Source organism: Martes martes, assembly GCF_963455335.1.
Source record: "Martes martes genome assembly, chromosome: 5".
NCBI classification, from domain to species: domain Eukaryota; kingdom Metazoa; phylum Chordata; class Mammalia; order Carnivora; family Mustelidae; genus Martes; species Martes martes.
In genome coordinates, this window is record NC_137892.1 from 150320754 (window position 1) to 150337219 (window position 16466).

General features: G+C 34.3%; 1 protein-coding gene across 1 annotated transcript in view; it reads left to right on the plus strand.

Moving 5' to 3' along the window:
* Positions 1-16466, plus strand: part of CDH18 (cadherin 18) — a gene marked incomplete at both ends in the record, with an annotated part of 317410 nt that overhangs the window by 215420 nt on the left and 85524 nt on the right. Inside the window, one exon of the mRNA XM_080804279.1 lies at positions 12303-12490. Within this exon, the coding sequence (XP_080660405.1) occupies positions 12303-12490 (188 nt within the window). The remainder of the gene's footprint in view (positions 1-12302; positions 12491-16466) is intronic.

The window sequence follows — 16466 nt, forward strand, 5'->3', positions numbered from 1 at the left end:
GATCCCAGGGTCCTGGGATCGAGCCCCGCATCGGGCTCTCTGCTCAGCGGGGAGCCTGCTTCCCTTCCTCTCTCTCTGCCTGCCTCTCTGCCTACTTGTAATCTCTGTCTGTCAAATAAATGAATAAAATCTTTAAAAAAAAAAAAAAAAAAAGAGTCCTTTGGTAGTTGACAAAAACCCTCCTCTGGTTCAGGAGCGTAATCATTAAATGAAAGAGAGGGATGGTTTAAGTGCCAATTTGAGTATTCATGTCTTTTAGTAACCCTGTCACATTTTTGTGGTATCTGGAGTATAAATGAACACTCTGTTTTAATAAAGCATAGTTTCCTCCTTGAGCTGTAGTTAGGTTATCAAGGCACCATTCAGTTTTAGAGGGCCACCTTTTGAATTTGTGCATGTCAAGCTTAGTTAAAGATGGTCACTGCATGCTTGGATAAATCCTCTATTTGCAATTTTATATCCATTGAGGCAGCTCCTGGGAATCCCCCCCCCCAAAACAAGGCTAAGAGAGAAAACCATCATGAAGGCCTCTATACTTGATATCTAGCCTTAACACTATTCTCATTATGAGGAATCCCTGGCAAATATAAGAAGACTGGATATGGGCATCCCTAAATGCAATATCCAATCCAATCATGAGGAAAGTTATTCATTATTTTCATAATTCCATAGTTAACCCCATGAAGTGGGGTATACTCCAGCTTGTAAGGAAAAGTGTCACCCCAACTATACAAAATTGGTCAGTGATAGCTGAGTCATACAATTGTTGGGGGGGAATCCATCCCATTTTCCTGCTGTTCAAGTAATCATATGCCCATGGGATCCTGTTATCATCCCCACAGAATAATAAGCATGAAGATTGTCTTTACATGAGCTGTTGTGGCAATTTCTCTGAAGTTTACCTCAAGTTATCTAGTTCAGGCAAACAGCATTCAAAGACAATTAGAAAGAGAATTTAAGATTCACAAAGGTGTGTTACTGAGACATAATTTTTCTCTCTATAACTACCCTCATTTCCGGAGATAGCTAAATCAGAATAATTCTTTGTAAAACAAGTCCAATTTTAACAAACTTGGCTAATGATTTACGTAAGCCCAGCAAGAATAGTGATTGACTAAATAGATCTTTTAAAATCTGCTTTGTTGGAGCTTTTTATAAGGATTCTCAATGGAACTTTTAGTATCCTCTCTAGGCCAGAAGCCAAGTCAAATACTTATCAGACACGCCTTCAATATCTGTAGTTTGGGTGAATTCCTCTTCTTCAGGTCCCCAAATATCCTGAGGTTCCTGCACCTGCCAAAAAGCAACATTCTTTACTTAACTGGCAAGGCTACTTGGAACTCTGTAAGCAAGGAAATAGGCCAACATTTCCAGTGGGGCTTTGTGGCTCCATAAATTCAACCTAGTTCCTTAAAGCTATCTGGTCATACCTGAGTCTATGCATGTCTCCCTCAAATATGGCATCCCAGTCACATTCTTTTTAAAACAATCAATGTTTTGGGGTTCCAGGGTGGCTCACTTGGTTAAGTGACTGCCTTTGGCTCTGGTCATGATCCTGGAGTCCTGGGATTGAGTTCCACATCAAGTTCCCTGCTCAGCAGGGAGTCTGCTTCTCCCGCTGACCTCTCTCCTCTCATGCTCTTTCTCTCTCTCTCTCTCAAATAAATAAATAAATAAATAAGTAAATAAAACAACAAGTGTTTCCAATTGGCTTCCGTTATGAGAAGGAGATTTTTATTGAATTTATGCAAATGACTATGACTACTGTGAAAAAAGAAATACTCCCCGAGACTTTGAATTTCAGAGGGTTCAGGTGGAGAGAAAAGTTAATGGCTTCAATTAATCCATAATTAAATACTTTACCACATTTCTGTAAAACATAGATATTTTAGGAAAAAAATTTCCTTAATTTGGAAGAGCAAATATTAGAGAACCAACAAGAGTCACAAAGACTATAATCATTTTCCTCAATTCATTTAGTCCCATGTAACCAATTTTATTCCATTTGAATGCACGTTCTGGAAATTCCTACCTAGTTAAGTTTTAGGATTTTAAAGATATCAAATACCTGTATTTGTTAAAAGTACTTTTCATGAATCTGTGTTGCTTGGGTGGCTCAGTCAGTTCAGCTTCTGACTCTTGATTTCAGCTCAGGTCATGATCTCAGGATCTTGAGATCAAACCCTACATTGGGCTCCATGCTCAGCAAGGATTCCTGCTTGAGATTCTCTCCTTCTGTCCCTCTCCCTGTTCATACACACTCTCTCTAAAATTAAAAAAATAATAATAATAATAAATAAATAAATCTTTTTCTTAAAAAAAGTCCTATTCATGAATCTCCTTGAAGATGAAACACATTTCACAAGAGCATCAGAATAGTAACTATGACAAAAGACTTAAAAATGGACATCATTAAAAATTTGACATGAGAGTTCACTATAATGCATTAACAAGGAAATTCAGTTATATAACACATCAATAGTCATACTATCAAGGGATGACCTTATACCAGAACACAACATACCAAATAAACAAGCCTAATTAGTCAAAGAGACTTCATTTACAATTTAAATCTTGAGGAAGTCTGTTGAAAATCCTAGAAAATTTATAAAGTACATGCCTAAATAGGATTTCAGATCGTCAAAGATGTGATAAAGACAAAACATAGAGACTAGTTTTTCTGGGCAGATAAAGAAAAGAGAAAGCAAATTAGTAAACAAATATATTTTTTTTCTCTTTGTCTGCTCATAGTTTTCATATAAAACAAGGTGGAATTAAATATTTGCTGTTGCAAGCTACTGAGATATTTTGGTGATTAATCAACACATAAACAGTTAATAAACATGCTACATCTGTTATTTTTAGAATTATCACTGTGTCATCTAGTATATATATTTTTTTATCATGTATCTTGCTCATTTTCTCTGTCCTTCATGAGAATGTACACTTGGTAAGAATGAGGACTTTTGTCCGTTTTGTTTTATGTATTCCCAGTACCTGAAACTATGCCAGCATGAAGTAAGTAACATGTACAGAACAAGCTGACAAAACCTAGGCTGACCCCAAATTTCAAATGGGTGACTGCAAATTCATAAATAATGATGAACTTTTAAAGAAAAAAAATGGAATGGGGCAGAGAAAAGCAATTATCAACATCCATTTGACAAATAGATAGAGTGGATTTCACAGAGTACTTAGGAAGCACACTCATGTATACCCTGGGGCCTGGTATATTTCCACAATATACTAGAAAATGGGAGACACTGGTACCATTGACCATCAATGTGACCATAGATAAATGGACATCCTGAAGTTTTACAAATTGGTTAAAGATTATATGCTGTTTATGCTTAAAAAGAAAATACAAGATTATTTCATGGCATTAGAAGGGGGAAAGATTAAAAAAAACAAATACATTAAGCATAAAATGATCAATATTACTACATAAATATTATTTTAAACAAAAGGTGTAAACCTCGGGAAATGACAAGTCATATGGTGTTTTAAAAACATAATAGTTATAGGAGCTCCCGAGTGGCTTAGTCAGTTAAGCGTTCAACTCTATGTTTTGGCTCAGGTCATGATCTCAGGGTCATGAGATCAAGCCCTGTTTGTGGCTCTGTGCTCAGCTTGGGAGTCTGCTAGAGATTCTTTGTCTCTGCCTCCCCTTACCCCTGTCTTCATTTGCATGCTCTCTCTCTAAAATAAATAAAATCTTTAAAAAATAATAGTTATAATAATAATTATGCATATAATTTATGAAACTTTGCATCAGAATCAGAAAAGTTAGTAACATATGAAACTATTCCAATAAAAGGATAAGATCATCTTTACAGAAATCTGAGGATAAACCAACTATAAACACTCAACTTTCTTTTTAGAACTAGTTACCATTTTTAATAGAACAAAAACAGAAATAATTTCAATGCAAATGAAACAATTAAAAACAAAAATAGACTTCATGGTAATGTGTAAAAGGAGATACAAGAAATAAATTAAGAGTTCTAGAAAACTGAAAATGCTTAATTAAGATCAGTGTTAGAAGCAATAAATATGAAAAGAACCAATAATATTAAAAACTGATATAAAAATAGTAAGAGTAGGGAAAAAGAAAAATCTCTGTACAATAAAAAATCATGTGGGAGAGGACAGGGAGGGAAAACTATAAAACAAAAATATCACTTCAAAACCAGTTTAAAAAAATGTTTTGAAAGAAAACTTTCATGACTAAAAAAAAAAATATTCAGGACTCAGATTAAAATATCTCAACGTTTTAATATTAAAACACCATCCAGAATTCAATACATCTTGGTGATATTTCTTACAGATTCCAAAATAATTATTAAAGTTAGGAGTGAAAGAAAAGAGCTCACCTAATAACATTAGTCAAGGGCTGATTGAAGTTTTCTTTTCTGCGGAACTATCTTTCCATCTCCTCACAGAATATAATAGTGCAAATGTGGGTACGTTGGTTGGTTTAGGGGACATTTTTGTATCACACAATTTTACATCCAGTCATTAATTACCTCAGTCCTCCACAAAACAAAAATTTGTTTTACCAGGAAGCATTTTTTTTCCAGAGATTCTTTATTGCTACACAATCCAGATAGAATATCCTTCCTACTTGATGACTATTAAAGCAACCAAAGCGGTCCTGTTGTAGCTTGTGTAAATAAAACCAAGGTGAGTGTACTGGGGCTACACAATTATTAGTTATAATTATATTTTATAAAAGCAGAGCTACATGTAAAACAATACAATGACTGCTTTATTTACTAAAGAATTTGAAAAATAAATTCCTGTGTTTCAAAAACAAATATGGAATGACCTGGGGTTTTTTGTACATAATCTATGACAGGTATTGTTAAAATCAACCCCTTCATTATATCAACTAGATCTACAATTACATCTAACATGAAATTTTTAAAATGTGTAAGTACATTGTAGCTATGTTATGTGTGTGTGTGTGTGTGTGTGTATAAAATCTATCTATATGATAAATTTTCTCTCACAAATGCTATAAGAGAAAGGAGGGAGCTGGGAAAAACTGCCCTTAATTTCAATAGAAAGAATTAAAAATTAAGTTTAAATTTGGTTTAAATTTGTGCATGTTGTTACATATCCAATTATATAATTTGCTTCTGAGACTTGAACACATGATCTCTCTTTCCCTGTCTCTCTTTCTGTCTCCCACTAATACATAAATGGAATGAAGATACGCCTTCATACAACATGTGTTTGTATATATAACCCCACACTGTGTGTGAGTATATATGTGTATATGCCTATATGCCTGGATGAAAGTGCAGTGAGGTTTTAAATCCTTTTTCATCCTCTTGGAAATGTATAATGTTACACAGCATATAACCTTTTTGTGAACTTGAGCAGAGTACTCTAAGGGATATTTTGGCAACTGTAGAAGTGCTGATTAGGCTGTGCTATAAATTATCCAAGATGGGTACTTTTTTTCCCCCAGAGGGAGTAATTACAGAGTAAAAATAATATGAAAGGCAAAAGGTCATTCACCATGTATTCCAAGATTCTAGGAATTATGGCCTTTGTTAACTTTATTTAGATAAAAGTGCATTTTTTTCCTAAATAGTAAACTGACTCCTTCTATTCAATTAAGCCACATCATAGATAGAAATGGCAAAGCTTCAGGCTGTTAGTCAAAGATTTACATTTTGAATCACACCCTTTAAAGTTTCTCCCAAGTGTCCTTCAAGTCTATAAAGAATGCCAATTCTGAAAAATAACAGGTAAATGAAGGTTCATGTAATTATTATTATTCAAAGATGAAAATATCTAATTGTTTATGAACTGTTGGTTCTCAGCTTTCAGAATTCTTAAAGGCAATACTGTATGTTATACATCTTTATAAATGATATTTGCATTTTTGTTAGAATTAGTATTTATTTATTTATTTTTAATTTCATTTCAGTATAACAGAATTCATTGTTTATGCACCACACCCAGTGCTCCATGCAATCCATGCCCTCCATAATACCCACCACCTGGCTCCCCCAACCTCCCACCCCCTGCCCCTTCAAAACCCTCAGATTGTTTTTCAGAGTCCATAGTCTCTCATGGTTCATCTCCCCTTCCAATTTCCTTCAACTCCCTTCTCCTCTCCATCTCCCTATGTCCTCCATGTTATTTGTTATGCTCCACAAATAAGTGAAACCATATGATAATTGACTCTCTCTGCTTGACTTATTTCACTCAGCATAATCTCTTCCAGTCCCGTCCATGTTGATACAAAAGTTGGGTATTCATCCCTTCTGATAGAGGCATAATACTCCATAGTGTATATGGACCACATCTTCCTTATCCATTCGTCCGTTGAAGGGCATCCTGGTTCTTTCCACAGTTTGGCAACCGTGACCATTGCTGCTATAAACATTGGGGTACAGATGGCCCTTCTTTTCACTATATCTGTATCTTTGGGGTAAATACCCAGTAGTGCAATTGCAGGGTCATAGGGAATCATGTCAAAAAATGGGCAGAAGACATGAACAGACACTTCTCCAATGAAGACATACAAACGGCTATCAGACACATGAAAAAATGTTCATCATCACTAGCCATCAGGGAGATTCAAATTAAAACCACATTGAGATACCACCTTACACCACTTAGAATGGCCAAAATTAGCAAGACAGGAAACAACATGTGTTGGAGAGGATGTGGAGAAAGGGGAACCCTCTTACACTGTTGGTGGGAATGCAAACTGGTGCAGCCATTTTGGAGAACAGTGTGGAGATTCCTTAAGAAATTAAAAATAGGGGGGGGGGCACCTGGGTGGCTCAGTGGGTTAAAGCCTCTGCCTTCAGCTCAGGTCATGATCCCAGGGTCCTGGGATCGAGCCCCGCATCAGGCTCTCTGCTCCGTGGGGAGCCTGCTTCCCTTCCTTTCTCTGACTGCCTCTCTGTCTACTTGTAATCTCTGTTAAATAAATAAATAAAATCTTTAAGAAAAAAAAAAGAAATTAAAAATAGAATAAGTATTTAGAATAAGGTTTGTCTGATATCTTTTCTTATTGTAGGGTAATTCAATATATTTCCTCCCATGGTTAATCTATATTAAAAATGTGACACATAATGGTATTTATTGGATCAAAGTTGCAAAGGTACGTGTGAATGTTGTCTTTATGTTGAACATAAATAAAATAAAACACTTAAGCATCAGTTGTATCCTAGGCACTAGAAGGAACCCAGTCCCAAAGGTCTTCCTTTCTTTGAAATTAAATTTATAGCAAGTCTATTTTTGATATTCTTTGTGATCTTTATTATCAGAGACATCCAAAGTCATTGACTTAATCTCATTTTATCATAATATATGTTATATATAATATATATAACTTATATGATATATATTTTATTATGTATATATTTAAATATTCTATCCAATTAATATATGCAATATAATATACATTATTCTTATATCTTATAATGCATATGATATACAATGCATAATAATATTACTGTATAATATTATATGATATAGATTTCCAATTTCCTCTTCTATTAATCTTATATATCTGTTACATATACATTTCTAATTTCCTCTTCTATTAATCCTACAATTCTCTCACTAGAATATCCCCTTTTACACACACACACACACACTCAGAGGTTTTATTTTCCTAATTGCTTGTATTTCTTATCTTATTAGAGAGGCTTTTTATTCATTCTCTTTATTGATTCATACATTAATGGAGACTTGAGTTGTCCCCATTTCTCAGTCATTGTGAATAATGCTACAGTGAACAGTGAATGGTAACCAGTGAACATGGTAATATAGACATTTATTTGAGATTCTAATTTCAGTTTTTTGGGATATGTTCCCAGAAGTGGAATTTCTGAATCATATAGTAGTTCTAGCTTTTAATTTTTGAGGAATGTCTCTATTGTTTTCCATAGCTGTTGCACCACATTTTGCCTTTCCACCAACAGTGTAAGGGTTTCAGTTTCTCCATAATGCTACCAACACTTTTTGTCTTTTGTGTTTTGATAATAGTCATTCTACCAGGTGTGAAGTGATCTCTACATGTAGTTTTTATTTTTCATTTCCCTGATAATTAATGATGTTGAATATCTTTTTATGTAATTGTTGGTTATTTGAATGACTTCTTTGGAGAAGTGTCTTCTTAAATCCTTTGCCAGTTTTATAATAGCTTCTTCTTTTATTTTTATTTTAATTTTTAAAATTTTGCTCTTGACTTGAAATTCTTTGTATATTTTGGAAATGAACCCTTTATCACATAAATGGTTTACAGGTATTTTCTCCTTTTCTGTAGGCCGCTTTTTCATTCTGTTGATTGTCTCCTATACTGTGCAGTAGTTTTTAGTTTGGTGTAGCCCCATTCATCCATTTTTTCTTTGATGCCTGAGTTTTTGATATCATATCCAAGAAATAATTGCCAACCCAATATCAAGAAGATTTTCCCCATATTTTCTTTCAGGAATTTAACATCTTCAAGCCTTATATTTAAGTTGTTGATATATTTTGAGTTGGTTTTGTGTGTGCTGTAATATAGAGGGCAAATTTCTTTTTTCTTTTCTTTTTTTTTTTTTGCATGTGCATATCTAGTTTTACCAATACCATTTGATGAAGAAACTGTTTTTCCCTGTTGTTTAATGTTGGTACTCTTATCAAAGTTCAGCTGGCCTTATATGCTTGGGTTTACTTCTGGGCTGTCTATTCTGTTTCATTCATAAAGATATGTGTATCTTTATGCTATGTCATATTGTTTCAAATACTGTAGCCTTGTAATAGAGTTTGAAATCAGGACATTTGAAGCTTCTAGTTTTGTTCTTTTTTTCTCAATTGCTTCATTAGTTCTCCGTATTTTGTAGTTCTGTATTCTGAGGATGTTTTGTTTTGTTTTTTCTATTTCCATGAAAAACACCTTTGGAATTGTGATTAGAATGGCATAGCACCGATCTGTAGATTGCTTTAGGTAATATGGACACTTTAACAATATTAAGTCTTCTGATGTTTAAACACAAGATGTCTTTCCATTTATTCATATCTCTAATTTCTTGCATCAATGTTTTGTATTTTCTAGTATACTGTCATTTCACCTCATTGGTTAAATTTCTTTTTAAGTATGTTATTCTTTTTAATGGTATTGCAAATTGGACTGTTTTCTGAATTTCCTTTTTGGATGATTTGTTGTTAATGTACAGAGACAGCTGATTTTTGTGTTTTGATTTTGTAAGCTGCAACTTTACTGAATTTGTTCATTCTAATAGTTATTATATATATATATATATACACACATATATACGCACACATATACATACATATGTGTGTGTGTGTGTGTGTGTGTGTGTGTGTGTATTAGTCTTTGGGCTTTCTACCTATAAGATCTTGTCATCTGGTAACAGAAATATTACTTCTTCCTCTCTAATTGGATTCCTCTTATTATTTTTTTTTTCTTTCTAACTTCTCTGGCTAAAACTTCCAGTACTGTGTTGGCTAGAAGTAGAAATATTAGGCGTTCTTACTTTTATCCAGATCTGAGAAGGAAGATTTTCAATTTTTCATCAATGAATATGATGTTAAGCTATGAGCTTACTGTTACAGCCTTTATGATGTTGATGTACCATTCTCCAATATATATTTTATAAAATTTTGGTAAATAAATATATATAAAATATGTAAACAAAAATATATATAAACTATATACTGTATACATATACCATATATATTTTCTTAAAGAGCCTCATCATATTTATTCTCCTGGAATTTATAGCATTTTTTAGGTACTTGGCTGTTTATTCAGGCCTTAGACATTAAAAAAAAATACCCTAAACTTCTTTTGATTTATAAATAAATCTTATCTATCAGCTATTTTTGTTAGTTATTAGGAGACATTTTGAATACAGTTTACAGTTCACATATTCTCAACTATATGGAGAGTGTATAAGTGTTGAAATATTAATCTTAATATATTCTAATTTGTCTAATGGAACATGGTGAATGTAGAAGAGTTACTATACTTGCAATTCCTAGAATGTATCAATAAGTATCAGCTCTTTCCCTGAACATGATTGTCTTCCAAGGAGATGCTTCCTCTTATAAGATGTGATCTAAATATTATCTAGGATATGAGTCTTTTATGACCAACTTATACAGTTTTTTGCAACTGTCTTTGTAAAAATAACCTGTTTGTAACACTATCATCGTAATAATTTTTTAATTTGCTTACTTATTTCTGTGAACTAAGACTTCGTTTGTTTGCAAGTGTATAACCCCCATTTTAATTAGCTGAGGGTCCTTTGGAAGGCTTATAGAACTGTGGAAAGTTAAGCTGTAACTTAGAGACCTTACTTAGCAACCAGGATCTTGACATCCTAGCCTTTCTACCTCAGGGGCCGGAAAATAAGAGATACAGCCTAATTTATTTTTTCCTTATTATTATTTTTTAACAGAACAGTGTCCTATTTTATACATAACTGCCTAGGAACATTATGATATTTACAAAGATCCTGAAAATCATGGCTTCTTTCTGTTACTGAATTTGTGCCCAGAGATTAGGTACTTTAACATGAATTTTGGAAACATGACCTCATCAAAGTCCCTTCCAGCATTTCATAGCTTTGTCAACAAAGAGAGATCAAAGTTCTTTCCTAGTTCCAGTACCAACATTTTGGGGAATGTACTCTCTTCGGATCATCGTGAGTCAACTGCCTACCCTTTCACAAATCAACTGAGAGCAGAAAGGTGGGGTCCTGTAAAAATTGGGACCTTATGCTCTTCACAGGTCAATTAAATATATCAAGAGGGGTCAATTGACAAATCCCGATAAAAACACATGATTAAGGTTAAGGGATCATGTGTTTCACAGAAGAGGGCAGTCTACCCAGGAAATGTTAAGTTGGTGAGGATTGTTGAACTAAAAAAATGTCAGGTAGCACCTCACATGTTTATAGAGGAGAACTAGGGAAACTCTTTGTTGAATAATGAATAAACACAGATATATAAATCAATCCCTGGTATCCCCATGTAGCACTTTAAAACATACAATTGTATCTTTAGAAGTAAATGAGAGTACTCCACACATTTACCAGATATATTAACTTTAAAAATATTATCATATCATAGTTAACAAAATATTGAGTCAGGGAAATTATTTTCAAACAAGCTCTACATTCACTTATCTGCATAGCCTAATTATATCCATGATGATGTTAACTCACCATTCTTTTAGTCTTGGTTGAAACTCTTATATAATTGCATTTTAATTCAAGGTTTCTGATATTTACATTGTTATTTAGATTTGCTATAACAAATAAGTTGTTTCAATAGATATATTTCTAATTTGTCAATAAAAAAGTTGGTAACGACATAACCATTTATGTTTCCTAATATCTAATTCATAAGTTTCTATAAGGAAAGTTCTGTGAGCTCTCTCTGAAGAAATTTAGTATGAGAACAGACTTTGAAAAATTTTAAATTGCTCAATGTAAACATTTAATATCAAAACATATTGAAATATATATTTTTGCATATCAGATCATGAGATTTACATAATCAATAGTTTTAATATATATAGGGTAAAAATTAATTCAATCAAAAATACTATATCATCCTATGTAGCTATATTTCTTTTTCTCATTCTTTAACTTAGTCATTATTTCTATTAATTTTAATAATTTTGTTTTATTTATGATTTTATTATAAAACCACTCCAAATTCTTTCCAGAAACTGAGCTAGAATACATGGCAAATAAATACATAAATAAATTTACTATCTCTCTTTGTCATGGCTTATACATTTCACTAAATTAAGCTATTGATCAGAATAATAATCACATTTATAGGTATGCTATATTCTTTTCTTTGTTTTCACTTCGAATTTCAAGTTTTGAATTTCAGGTTTTCAAACTCTTATATTTTAATTTCACATGCTGTATGGGAGGAGAAATGCATTGGGGATTACACTAGAACTTGACTAATTTAGTATTTGCTCAACATAAGAATGCAAATTTGATCTCCCTTGACTTTTGTTCTGTTGCCTAGGGATGTAGAGCTAATAAAATATTTTATATTAAGATATCTGCAAATTCTTCTTATGTAGGTTATTTTACATATATTTTAAAGTTTATGTAAATCTAGTATTCCATTACTACAGAATTTACTAATATTTAAAATCTGAAAGCATATCCATTTTATATATTACTTAATACATTTGTTTGAATATGTGGTCTAACCATTTTCATGTCTTTTTCTTGTCAAATATTTTTTGTGAGCCCTATTACCATCAAATGATTTTAATATGAAATATTTTTCAGAGCACTATCAGCTGTATGTTCCTGAGTCAGCTCAAGTTGGTTCAGCTGTTGGGAAAATCAAAGCAAATGATGCAGACACTGGTTCGAATGCTGATATGACATATTCTATCATTAACGGTGATGGTATTGGGATATTCTCCATCTCCACTGACAAAGAGACCAGAGAAGGGATCCTTTCTTTAAAGAAGGTAAAAAGAACATACTTTCTCTGATTTAGGTAACTCACCCATTTTTCCATGAATGATCCACATTGGTGTCAATTATCCATATTGTCAGGTCATTAAAAATGTTAAATATTTCCTCTCTTAACATGTAATCACATTTTAATTATGACAGTGTCTGCCTCTTTGGAGCCACTCTTAGAAAATATATATATATATATATTTTTTTAATAGTGGGAAGATCTATAGTGGAATATGCTGTGAATGTGTCTGCCATCTTTGTTTTCAAATAACAGCTTTATCATGCTTGCCAGTTCTATTAATGCCATTATTCTATGTTGTACTAATCCAAGTAATATTAGGAGAGTTTTCTAACCAACGTAAAAATCTCCGTCATGTTAGCTAACACTCACTGGGAGACAGGGTTTTGTTTGACAGTAATGGATTCATCAAGACAGATTTAGTGGAACAATTGACCTCCTCCTGACTCTTTTTTATTGCTAAGAATTTGTCAGTGGACTAAATCTATCTATCACTTTTTTGATTTTATAGTACAATATGTTTATGTCCTTGAAAAAATGAAGTGGAACACAGAAAATTAGCAAAGATTTTAAATATAACTCCTAATGCAGTGCATCTTAAATACTGAATTATTTCAGATTAGAAATCTAGAAACATTCATATCTCTGTGCTTTACCTTCATATATTTTTACTCAGAAACACTGAAGTGGAGCTAAGGAATTAGTCTTTTTAGCAAATACTCTCAATGATTCTGCTGTAGAATGTATTCAAAACGCAGGCTGATAAATTTTATCCTGATGTGCTACTATAGACAGTGAAGTGAATCCATCATCTATCTCTATCTATCTACCCATCCGTCTATCTACCTATGTATCTATCTATCAATCATTTAGCTGTTTACATAATTATTTGTGTGTTTTGTATATATTTTTCTATTTGAACTATATACAATTTTATTCTTCTAATAAATACCATTTTATATTGATTAAAATTGAGGATTAATTTGTTTTCAGATGCTACAAAGGGACCTGCAAAGTAGATTTTAGAGTGTTTAAATATAGAACAGTAGTCATCTCTAATCTATGTAAAATATTGATGTCTTCACTTAAAATACTTTATCATTGGGGTGCCTGGGTGGGTCAGTGGGTTAAGCCGCTGCCTTAGGCTCAAGTCATGATCTCAGGGTCCTGAGATAGAGCCCCTCATTGAGCTCTCTGCTCAGCGGGGAACCTGCTTCCCCCTCTCCCCCTGCCCGCCTCTCTGCCTACTTGTGATCTCTCTCTCTCTGTAAAATAAATAAAATCTTTTAAAAAGTACTTTATCGGGGCGCCTGGGTGGCTCAGTGGGTTAAAGCCTCTGCCTTTCGCTCAGGTCATGATCCCAGGGTCCTGGGATCGAGCCCCGCATCGGGCTCTTTGCTCAGTGGGGAGCCTGCTTCCTCCTCTCTCTGCCTGCCTCTCTGCCTACTTGTGATCTCTGTCAAATAAATAAAATAAAAAAAATCTAAAAAAAAAAAAAAAAAAAAAAAAAAAAAGTACTTTATCATTATCTTTCTTTCCTGAGATTGTAATGAGAAGTGCTGTAAAACAAATAAATGAGAGGGGCACCTGGGAGGCTCACTTAGTTAAGCATCTGACTTTGGCTCAGGTCATCTCAGGATCCTGGGATTGAGCCCCACTCGGGCACCCCGCTCAGTGGGGAGTCTTCTTGTCCCTCTCCTTTTGCCCCGCCCCCTGCTAATGCACTCTCTCTCTATCAAATAAATAAATACAATCTTAAAAAAAAACTTTAAAAAACAAAACAACCAAACAAATGAGAATTTGATAAAATGAGGGTTATAGTTGTAAGTTGAGAGACTGAATATGTGTTTCTACGCAGATGAGTAAAAGTCAATAGAGACAAGAAACTGAGCATACTAACGAGATGATCATTGATTTAAAAAGATGGACTGGGGTAAAGATGACCCTGTATAGAATCTTGATCACAGGTAGAAAGAAACAATCTATGATGATAGGCCTACTTTCTTGAGAAAATCCAACAGAAGTGCAAAGTAAATTGTTGCTGATAAGCTTACAATGATACAGCCGGTGTGCAGAAGGTGGGAGAGGGGAGCAGTTCTTGCCTATTGAGCACTATGATCTTTGTAAAGTGGAAAGTTACAACATGTTTGCAAAAAGTGAGGGTGATGGATGGTTAAACTACATAAAGGATCTGAAATACATCCCCATATATATCATGGAATTAAGAATAATAGGGATTTTACCACCTTACATGGTCTCAATTAATTTGATGGTGTTTGTGAAAAACAAGACAAAATGGTTTGTGTGCATATGCATGCACATACATCTAATTAACATACCATAGTTATTTTCAAGATGAAATTTGTTTCAGTTGTGTAAATGGTAGCGAGAATATATTCAAAATAACCTCCACAATTAATGAGTTCAAATGTTCCTTCACTGTTTTTCCATGAATTTTTAAAAATATTTTATTTATTTATTTGATGGAGAGAGAGATCACAAATAGGCAGAAAGGCAGGCAGAGAGAGAGGGGGAAACAGGCTCCCTGCTGAGCAGAGAGCCAGATGGGAGGCTTGATCCCAGGACCCTGAGATCATGACTTGAGCCTAAGGCAGAGGCTTAACCCACTGGGCCACCTTTTTTAATGTAGTCTGCACTTCCAAGATGCATTCATGTTTGCATTCATCTAATTTTTGAATCCTTCAGATTAAGATTATTAATCTGAGTTACTTCATTGCTATATATTGTATGCTGTAAATACTTGCAATTTGAGAAATAAACTATGTAATTTATTCAGGGGTACTCATTCAGGAGCGCCTGGGTGGCTCAGTCGATAAAACATCTGCCTTTGGCTCAGGTCATGGTCCCAGGGTTCTGGGATCAAGCCCCACCTTGGGCTCCCTGCTAAGTGGGGAGTCTGCTTCTTCCTCTGCCTCTGCCTTCTCCCCTGCCCAGCTCTTGCTTTCTCTCTCGTTCTCCCTCTCACTCTATCTCAAATAAGTAAAATCTTAAAAAAATAAATAAATAAAAGGATACTCATTCAGGTGGCAGGAAATAGATCAAACAGTCCTTTAAAATCTGTCCCTTATTTAATCCTCTAAGGCAGCTCACCTTAGCCAGCAAGGCAGAACGGCTAATCTTCCCAAAGATCAAAATCAACACTGCTTTCTAAATCTGCTTGCAGGAGCCTCTGCCCATTCCTGTCCATATCATTCCTTTATCAGAAAATTGCCAAGTTGAATTCACTAGTCCATGGTGTGGTAGGTTGTAAATACACTTTGATAACTTTCATTCATTGTTTAATGGAGCCTGACTGGGTTGGAAAGGGGAAAAGAAAAGGATGAATGCAAGTGGATGCACTTTCCTCTGGCAGAAACCCTGTAGCTAGGGATGCAGGCTTCTTAGCAGCCTCTCGCAGACTCTCTTCCTGTGGACTCCATATCAACTTGTACTCCTCATAGCTCTTGTTCCAATTTCTTTTTTAATTCAAGGATGGATCCAACCCTATTGACTCTCCTGACTTTCAGCAAATACCATCTGTAATATCACTTTCTTTCTTCAGATGTATTTAAATACGTAGACAGTGTCTATTATGTTAAGCGAAAACATTTAAACCTGGTCTTCAAGTCAATGAAGAGTGGTGGAAAATATGATCTGTACTGTCAAAGGAAATACAAATTTTGGTCCTGCCATTAAAAGATCTGTGGCATAATTTCAGGTCTTTGAATCTGCTGTTTTCTTTCTTTCTTTCTTTTTAAGATTTTATTTATTTGACAGGAAGAGGTCACAAGTAGGCAGAGAGGCTGGTGGGGGGGGGTAAAGCAGGCTTCCCGCTGAGCAGAGAGCCCGGTGCGGGGCTCCATCCCAGGACCCCAGGATCATGACTGAGCTGAAGGCTGAGGTTTTAATCCACTGAGCCACCCAGGCGCCCCTGCTGTTTTCTTATTTAAGCACTTTAACAG